Raw genomic sequence first — 10,371 nt, 5'->3', positions numbered from 1 at the left:
GAAGAGAAGAGAAGACAAGGAAGCTGAGGGTGGTGTAGAGCGTGGTCGGGAGAGGATGGTTTTGCGAGGGTGGTAGAGCTACGAGGGCAGAAAACTCGCCCCGGTGAAGAGAGTCGAACGGGTGGAACTGGCAGAGCTGCGGATGGAAACGAGCGGGATGGATAAACTTCGAAGCGACTGTCCCCGAGGCTGATGCATAATTCAGGAATCGTCACCGGCGAGGATATTGCCAATTTGGCGTCGATGAAAATACGATCGGATTTGTCGGCTACCCCAGAATGGCTCGTCCGACGTACATCCAGTGAATTTAACACCTTCGGCCAACGTGCCGCCGGCGTACCATGCGAAATTGCATCGCAGCCAATCGACGGATCGCTCTGATATCATCCTCCTTCCTTTCACCCTGTTCCACGGTCTAATGGCTTCCTGTAGGCCCGCTTATCTAACTCTTAACGCCGTACCTTTTCCTTCAGACAAACCGAGCGTCTACAGATATTTTCAGAACATCGATCAGAGCATTAGAAGAAATTAATATTTTTAATAAGGAATTTTCCTTTATCCAATCCGGATCATCCTCTTCGTCATTCCGCGCGTTATTCTTCCTTCTTTTTTCACTGAAAGCGGCATTTCCATTTCCGAGAAACGCTTCTTTACATCCTCTGATACTGATCGATGGAAGATTATCGGTTTTTCATGCTTTCTGCGTGAAAATTTCTCGAGGGTGTGTCTCGCACGGTGCCAGAGGGGGATGGATCGTTGAACGTTCTTCGATTTTCCATGGATACAGCCATGGCTCGGTAGCCATGAAATATTTATGACGAAAGTCAGACCGACTATAGCTGCGATCAAAAGAATACATTCCCTATCGATTCAATTTGTCAACTCCCCGTTAATTATCTTATTATACGATCCTCTTAACGCGCCGAAGCAACCCCGTCATGGATAACCCATAAATTCTTGTCCATAGAATAAGCGAATCGAAGCTTTCCAGGATTATCGAGGGAGTATAACGTTTTCATATTTGAAACAGCTACAGGAAATTATCAATGGAACGATCTGTCGGTACTGCAGAAACGAAGATCTATATCTGTTTTACCAACGGAAGCAAAAATATTCATAAATTTTCTTACTTAAAATCATTACTTTTGTACCAACGATTATAATGAGAAGACGTTAATAATTTTATATCGTGGAATTGTTGAAAAGAAAAATTTCAAAATATAGATCAGTCGGTAAAACAGAATGTACCAAAAGATCACGATGGAAGTTTTATGCAATTTATTGTATTGGAAATCGAATTGGAATCGACCGATGGTGAGTTGGAAAGGGCTGGTTGAGAAATTTATTCGTCGGACAGGGTGACTTGGCCAGCAGGCACGAGAAGGCGGGAAGAGGCTAAGATTTATGGGGCCGGATACGCGAATACGGTGGAACTTCCTTGTATCCGGTTTGGCGAAAACTTTTCTCGACGTACGCCTGCCCCGAGCTTTCCCTTTTTTCCCTCTCGACCAACGCATCTCGCCCGAAGACGCGCGTTTTTATCCACGTCGATGCCGAATTTCCATCGGAATCAGCAAAAACTCCGATAACGAGTAAACGTTATGGTCCCTGTAACTGGTAGAAAAATATATCCGCGTTTCGTAAGAACCGGGGCAAGGAATTTTTAAAAGCAATTTCAAACGTAGCTGGTCGCCCTTTTCGGGGAAATAATCAAGCACTACGGTTTTTAGTCCCAGGTGATTCGACGGGGTTCTCGAATCGTGGACATTTTTACTTCGATGCGTGCCAACGCGAGGGAATTTCAAGGCAGGGAAAAGCGACGCGATCGGGCGGGAGGTTAAATTAGATTTCGTACTTCCGGGACGCTACAAGAACCTTAAAAGAGGAGGTAAGCGCGGACAAACGAGTGCTTCGGATGGTCCTCCGTTTTTCCTTTACTCCCAATGCTCTCGTAACCATTTCATCCCGCAAAAGGGATCTTTTAAGCTGCCTTTAAATTCTTCTATGACACAAATTACGTCTTTAATCATACGATTATATGAAATAAAAAATGTTGAAATTGCGACGGTGCAGACGGGCTGGGTTTTCGAATGGTAAAAAAAAAAAAAATTGTTCAACTATACGAAAGAGAATGCTTGGTCCAGGAGAGGTAGGGAAGTAATCGTCGATGCAACGGGTGGTGGATGGCGTGTAGGAGAAGAGAGAAGGCACGGTCGTGGTTCAGGGGTTGTACCGTGGGCACGAATCCCAGCCCATGCATACCAATCGAGCGGCAACCTAACAACGGTTAACCGCAGCCAGTCGACCCGCTGCTAATCAGAAAATCACGCTACCACGGAAACAACCCCCAACGGAGGGGTTCGCAGGCGAGAGGCTGCGAGAATCGGTTCGTTCTATCATAACGCGTATCTCCACCCCCTATACGAATCTTTCGCACCACCAACGAAAGCGCAACCAATACGTCTGCGTGCGGGTAAAACCACGGAAATCAAGCGGACTCTCTTGGACGCTCGGGGGATTCGTCGAGTCCGCGGTTGACATCGCGCTAATTACGGGGTTAAATATCAAGGGGTTAACAGCGAGCCAACCGAGCCGGGCATCGATTATCGAAGTCTGATTTTCTGCTCAGCTTTGCACCGCTCGCGTAATCGTACGGACGGATAATAGCTTAAGGGTGGTTGATTGGCTCGAGGGCAAACTGTCTCCGGCAGATTACTACTTTCTCTCCGTCCTCTCGAGTCTGTGTTTCGAAACAGCCGGGCAAATAATTTTACTTTTTATCACTTTATTTGTTGAATCCGTGTCAGAATTTTCTCACGGTAAAGTGATCATTCGGAAACTTCGTTTAATTTCTACAATTACAATTTCACGATCGGTAGCCTCGATAAGATGTCACTTACGACCCTCGTATTTTCGCGACACTTGCGATACAAGTGTTTCCATGGTGGCCAGTGTAGCACTCGTTTCCATTTCGCTAGCCGATCGCATTAACCTTCGATCACACGTTTGAAGTTTCTTTCCCAACTCCCTTCGACCCCATGGCTTCCCACTAGGGATACAATAACGTGTCCAGTGTTTCGGAAGTCGAGTCCTTAAAATTTTCTTCGCGAGCGCACCTTTTCTTCGAGCGGACTGCCAAGTGAACGACTGAAACGCCGATCCCACGAGCATCGAGAAATCGACACTCGCATCGGTTACGTTTCGAGGGTGCAATCCCCTTCGCTTTTTCCAGCGCAGACTTGCTTCGAGAGCCTCCTCGACGGAGTAATACGTCTATGAGTAAAATGGATTTTCAGCTGATGAAAAGACTGGACTTGAATCGAGAGAATCGAGAGATAGATTGCTCGATCAAATTTTCAATCGGTAAAACAAATCCTGACCTTTCGTGTTACAAAATTGACTCGACACAATAAAAATTCGTAGGAAAAAACGTGATGAATCGCGATCGATCATTCGTATCAGAAAACAATTAAAATTGAAAAAGGCTGGGTTGACCGATGAGAGTTACGATTACATCGAATCCTTCGTGACAAGTCGCGGCCATTTTTCAGCGGTTGACTCCGCTTTGACAGCGTGCCACTCGTCGACCCTTCCCTTGTAACGCGCGTTACAAGAGGGAGGCAGGGGTTTACGTAACGACCACCCTGTCGATACACCGTATCGAGTATAAGTGCGACGAAGAGGTCAAGCTGGGGTGCTTCTCGCAACCCCTGCGACAGAGAAAGAGAGAGTAGTTGATTCGCGATAGCTCGTATGAATACGTGGCAAGAAGGTGGAGGGGTGAGAAAGAGAGATTGGAGGGTTACAATTTCCCATGGATAATGGCACTTTGATTACCCCGTGACGCCGTGCGTCCTGTCAAGTGGCACGCCACCCATAAATGGCCAACGTGGATAAAAAAAAAAAACAGGACCGAAGACTTTGAAGAGTGTACGGGGTGCTCTTTCGAAATTGTTGCCTTATAAAAGGACAGAAAAAAAATTATCTTGGAAAGAATAAAAATGTTAACCACCAACGTATTAGCATATCGAGCCGCGTTTGCAAACATGCGATTGCCAACTTTCATTGCGTACGATTGTTTCCTTCCGTTCCACTTTATTTCCTTCCCTCATGCGATTTCGAGGAATCGCTTCCACATAATCCAGCAATTTTCCACGAAACTCTAAAGATCCCGTCTGACTTTCATTATTACTTTTCACTTCTGCTCGACGCTTTACGATCACCCGGTACACGATCACCCGTAGGATCCGTCCGGTACTCGACCGTTAAATACACTATCGAGAAAGATTTTCATTCGATGAAGCTGGAGTGGCAGCGTTCTTTCAAAGGTCCTCGAACATGCAACTGGTAGCGAACGATTTGATGGCGCAACTCGAGTACGCCTTTTGTCGAGGGGGTTGGCCAGCGGTTTTCGTGTCGGCGATTAGAGTGCCGCTTGCAAATTCTCTGGGGCAAGAATTCATTGTTCCTCTGAGAACGCGGCTACGTCGAGTTCGACCGAACGTCAAATTCGATTAACTTCGACTGCGTACCAGAAATTAATACGCGGTTACGATAAACTTTTCGCTAACTTGTTCGACCCTTTTCTCTCGTGACGCGAGGGTGTCGAGATAAACTTGAATTTTATTCCGAGTTCTATCATTTCAGTTTCCAAAGGGTTCTACTAACCAGATTACTTTGTACCCGCGAATCTGGATAAAGTCGATGCAGAGGGCTTTGAAGGCAAACTCGTCGGTGACACAGTTTTAGTAAACGAAAGAGCTATTCGATTCGGTCGAGTAACGAGGAGGAGTCGAGTTGCACGGAGCCATCAGAGAAAATCTCTGGAATGTCCAGCAGCTCCTCTTTTCCGCGTTCCATCGTAAACTCGATCGTTTTCTATTCCGCACCGATTCGTTCGTGGATCGAGTTCGCTTCGAGGCATTCTCATTAACGCTGACTAACCTCGAGAGCACTCGTATAAAAGCTAGTCGCGAAATGGATTAGATTTCCTGTTCGTTTTTAAAGTCAACGTTTTACCAGATTGTCTCTTACAACCCCCTAGTCGAGACGGTTTGTTGCACCCTACGACTCCTCTTCGTGTCATCGTGTTCGCACTTAACGAATAAGAGCTTCGAATAGCCTCGTAAACCGTCCGACAGTTAACACTCGACGTTCGACTGCTACTTAACTGCTCTGTACACCCTTTCGTCAATCCATCCTCCTACATCATTCCGGTCTTCCTGACTTACCCTCTCCTCAGACGGTTTTACGCGCATCCATTCTCTTCGAGACGCGTGAAACTCCGTTCCATGAAAGCGGTTGCATGGCTCGTAAAGAATCGTCTGAAAAGCTCGTCTGACTTTTTAAATAAATTCCAGTCGCTTTTTTCAACTAATAGTAACTTTGCCGGAGCTGATTTCGGATTTCCTAGCGAAGACAGCAGAGTCACTTTTATTCGAGTAATACGCTGCTTTATAAAGCCGCGACGAAGGTAATTCCCTCTCGAGGCAGGATTTTTTTTCAAACATAAAACTCTTTTCCTATGTCCGAGGAAAAATTTCAGGGTGCAATGAAAGAAACGACTCGCGTTCGCGTTAGGGGATTATTTACCGTTTCCTTTGTTCGTTTGAAAAATCGGAGTTTCTTAGCGAGATTTCCAAGCAGCTTGTAAACATTCGTAACAAAGTAGGAGCGTCGAAACGCGCGAGCCACGAAACGCGTTGCCACGTGTCGTCACGTGTCGTTGAGTACGGTCAAAGCCCGATTTACACCGTCCTCTGTCCACGTGTCCAAATGAGCAACACTTTGAATAATACTCACGTTCCTCGCTCCACGGCACCGCTGTTCGAATCCCCAACGGGGACAACGCGTGTCTCTATATTCTGTAATGCATAAATCAAGCACCGGCAAATGGCATTCCTCGATCGTGTATTACCGTAACACCTCACCGACTCCCTGTCGAATATTGGATACGAGCTGGAACGAGGGTGGTGACGGGTGAACGTTGCTATCGGCAACAAACCTGTCTGCCCTTCTAAAATCCTCGTTAACCCTTTGCCGTGTAATCTTTTGGAAAACCATCATCGTCTGCCGATGAATCCGAGAATCAACGCGAAACACCCTAAATCACGAGCTTTCAACTCTTTCCAACCGCTCGTAAATCGAGGCTGGTCGTTGGCGGATAGGGTAACCACCCCTTTTCGAAAGAGTACCCGAACGAATATACCTCGTTCGCCTGGTGCTCGACTTCCGGTCTACCTCGAACCCGTCGTTCTTCCAGTCTGACTGACTGACGTTGATTGTCCACGCAAAACGTCGCGGTTAGTTATTTCGTTAATGCCACTCGTCTACCGTCTATCGCCATTAAATTCACCGTTCTGACGTTTATCGTTGTTAATGGAGCGGAACGAAACTTTGACGGTTCATTTGTTTCTTTCGTTTTTAATCGTACGAAACGCGGTCGTTATTGATATTTACATTTCCAACAAAACCACAGTTGATCGTACCAAACGCTTAACCGTTTCGTATCTTTTCTTTCCAGCTAAATGATTGATCCTCCTCGGTCGTAGGCTGACGTTAGATAACGCGACTTATGCAAAACGTTTACCATCTTATCGTCGCTCCGGTTTTCGTATTTTCGGAACGACAGAGGAACGATTAGTCAAGTTTACGAGAACGTTGCAAGGAAATTTCCGTTCGAGCATTAGTCTAAGCTCGAATTCTAGGGTAAAATTGTACAATTGGAGGAAGCCTTTAAAAAGGCGAAGGAAAATGCAAAGTTTCGGAGTGACTCTACAGAGAATACGAATAAGCGAGAAAATGGAAGATTGAAATTTGATTAGAGTCGTTTTTGCGATGACCGGTGCCCAGAGGAAATTTTCGAGAAAGGTATCGGCGTTCCCCGAGCGACACGGTATCGATAGATCTTCAAAAGTTCACCTCGCGGATAGATCCTTTTGATGCCTGCATCGTCCGGCCACGCGTGTACTACCATCTTCGGGAAACGGGGAATAAAATATACATGAATCTCACTCTTTCCGAAATATTCAAATCTCTAGTCCTCGGATCAAATAACTGGCTGGGTATCGGGTCGCCAGCAGTGTTGGCCCCGAGGTGGTCTCAGGCCATGAATATCATGACTGACCAAACTCGGTTCCCATACTAGTCACGTTCTGACGATTCCCGTAAGGTGTGGTCCGCAGAGTCGGTTTCCGGAAATCAGGCTATCGGGTTTCGCGTTTGTCGATCGCGAACTCTTCCGCCAGGTAGCCTGATTTCCGTTTGATAACCGCACGCTGTCGTACGTTCGAAATTGATAACTATTTGGCGCGAGTGTTCGCTTACGATTAATTTGTCCCACCGTTACACCGCGAATCGTGATCCGAATTAAAAATAAAATCTGTTGAAATTTCGAAATGAAAGGCCTCGTAACGAAACGGTAGAAAGGTGCAAGGCTGCACGAGCGTCGAAAAAACACCGCTTGCATCGGTGCATCTTTGTTCGAAATGCGATCACGAGCTACGAAAAAAGGCTCACGCACGTCCAACGGAAGGACGGTGCGCCGCTAATCTCGACGTAAAATCGAGAAACCGCGAATTGTTGTTGCACGAGCAAACCTCACCGCCTCTCCATATGTTGCGCACGCGTATTATGCAGCCGCGTGCACTTTGCGTTTCGTGATCTCCCGCTCGACCAGCTGCTATCCGCTCGCACGCTCCCGCTTCGGGCACCATCCAGATTTCCTTCGCTAGACCATTCAAACGAACCGAAGAGATCGGGGAAAAATAAACATAAAAATGAACGACCAACTTCCGAAACACATGACGGAGAAACCGCAACGCGATTCTCCTCGCAACTGTTTTCGATCCTCGTCACGCGATCCTGGCATCACGCGTTCAAAAAATTCTATGTCCGACACTTTCGTGGATGACTCGCGAATTGTTTCGTTTACGATCATTGAAACCGAGCCGCGCGGTTCGTCTTCTATTTGCACGAATTATGGAGATCGTTTCACCAGAGATCCTTTTTCTGGCGTTAAAAGGTGTGAAACCTTGGACAGCTGATGGCGCGATCGTTGCACGCACGGGGGATTTTTAAATTAAATATACCAATAACCAAAGAAATTATTATCGAGAAACAGAAGCATAAGAAAACGTATCGAACTAAATCAAATTGTATATTCCATCAGAGGCATTACGTTTTTCTTAAAATAAATTGTGTCAACCAAAGAATAAAGAAACACGTTCAAGGGTTTGTCACGCGAGAGCAAGAAACAATTAGAAAATCAGAAAGGCAAAGGCAATTTCGCTATATCCCTTAAAAGCGTCACGCGATTTCGCGCGGCAAATCGTTGCCGGGCTGCGCCCCACCGAGAAAGCAAATAGTTTCACACTCGAGGAAATTATGTTCAGTGAAATTTCACGGTCACGAAAGGACCAGGAGGGTGCGAGAAGGGTATCGACGCTCGATGAAAGCCCGTCACGATGGCTCCTGGTCCTTGTTAGTTTTCTGCGGACTGTATCTGTCGTCTGGGCGGATCCGCATCACGCTAGCTCAATCTTTCTTTCTTTCTTGCGAAATCATCTAACGTAGTCCTTGTGTTACGGGTCAGTTCGTCATTGTTCGTTCTTAATGAGTCGATCATTGGTCGCGGCTGGGTCACGCGATAACTTTTCACACGATTTCTAAGCGCCATCAAGGATCTCCGAGCGAAATTTCCTTGAATATTCAATAGAAATTATTATTATAAAATTAATGTTCATTATCACGAACCTTTAAGGTTAAAAGTCAAAAGGTTCTATCCATTTTCTTCACACAAAATGAATGTACTCGGGATATATAAACAAAGAGATGTTGAAACTTTGAATAGAAAATTAGTTTGTCGCGATTGGTGGAACGGTTCATCCGCGAGACAGCAGGTCGCCGGGAATTCGCTTAAAATTCATGTCGACGAGCATCTCCAAGCTCAAAGCGGCTCGATATTAACAGCTCTGTTTCCCTCAAAGGCGACGGAAACGCGTTGATTGTTCGCGGTCGCGACTTTAATGCCGTCGAAGCTTCAGACGACCGATTTAGGATTCAAAGCGTCGCGTCGCGCTTTCGTCGACGAGCAATTCGCTCTTTCCGCGTGTCGCTCTTTTATATTCTAACGTCGTGAGACGCTCGTAATTGGCCGCGAGTTTATCCTCACCAGACAGACTTTATTACTTTATTCAACCACTAGCTTAAACCACTGTATTTCAAACAAGTTTCAACAAAACACGAATAAATTAGAAGAAAATTCCAATGAACACAAATTCATGATCGCAAGGGTGAAATTGCTCGTTCGATTATGCAAATTTTCGCTATCTACTCTTCGAATCGAGCACCGGTGCTACATTTCCGTTGAATTTGTTTAGTAACCTGGACGCTTTCTCGAACGGAGAATCATGAAAGCGTCGTCCTTGATTCAGTTCGAAATAAAACAGCAATCACACGGTGAAAAGGACTCGAAGGTCGTCGTCTAATAGCCAAAGCAATCTAAGCGAAAATTTAAGCGCGATCGGTTGGCACGAGGCAATGATGTTATCAGAAAACGACTCACCGTTGTCACGATACTCATGCGGGTATGGTCCGGTCGAACCACCGTGTATAACGTAGTTAGCAACACGATTAGCCCTTCGTCCGTGACATTCCGTGAAATCGTTCCTGAAACAGAAAGAGAACATGTTTGTTAGAAGTTGAAGAGGTAGGGTTGCTTAAGTCGTACCTTTTGAATTTTCAATTTAATGCGACGACAACGATGCTTGAAATGTAAAGCATGGGTGCATGATCTATGCGCTGGAGTTAACAAAAGAATACAGGCTTTAATTATTATTGTTGCTTACAGGTGGTACCGCTACAAGTTTTTAAATATTTAGTTTATTTTATGTATAATCATTCAGAGTATTGAATTTTATTATAATAAATAATATCAATGTTCACACAAGTTTTGAATAACACATATAATTCTTTAATTGATAAATCCTAACATTTATACGAGTTTTTTCTTAAGGGGTACAATTTGAGCAACCTATTGCAAACGTTCCATCTAGTAGCGAGTGCGAGAAACATCAGCATAAACTGATTTCCCGTAGCCGATTTACATTCGCGTCGGTCAGTAGCTGGCGATACGATTCTTTTGTTGGCAAAGGGTTAACCTCTGTCCAGGAAGGGGAAGGGTGGGGTGGTTTGGAAGGCGGAAAAAAAAAAAAATGGAAAAAAGAAGCGGCGTGGCAGAGGAAAAATACGTTGTACGTGACGCACGAAAGGAACAAGCGAACGCGTGTTGGACATTCACATACGCTTAGCGAAACAATTAGACGATTTTATCGCGAGCTGCACCACCGGTGCATTCTGTCCCCTTCGCGG

General features: G+C 45.6%; 1 protein-coding gene across 3 annotated transcripts in view; it reads right to left on the bottom strand.

Annotated features, from left to right (window-relative positions):
• Positions 1-10,371, bottom strand: part of LOC117605242 (phosrestin-2) — a 117,059-nt gene that overhangs the window by 35,702 nt on the left and 70,986 nt on the right. For all 3 annotated transcript variants that reach the window (XM_034326339.2, XM_034326340.2, XM_034326338.2), the window contains one exon: positions 9,566-9,669. In XM_034326339.2, coding sequence (XP_034182230.1) covers positions 9,566-9,583 — 18 coding nt within the window. In that variant the 5' untranslated portion in view covers positions 9,584-9,669. The remainder of the gene's footprint in view (positions 1-9,565; positions 9,670-10,371) is intronic.

The sequence above is a fragment of the Osmia lignaria genome, chromosome 3 (assembly GCF_051020975.1).
Source record: "Osmia lignaria lignaria isolate PbOS001 chromosome 3, iyOsmLign1, whole genome shotgun sequence".
NCBI classification, from domain to species: Eukaryota; Metazoa; Arthropoda; class Insecta; order Hymenoptera; family Megachilidae; genus Osmia; species Osmia lignaria.
The sequence above is the reverse complement of the archived record's forward strand: the minus strand, read 5'-3'. Positions and strand labels throughout refer to the sequence as shown.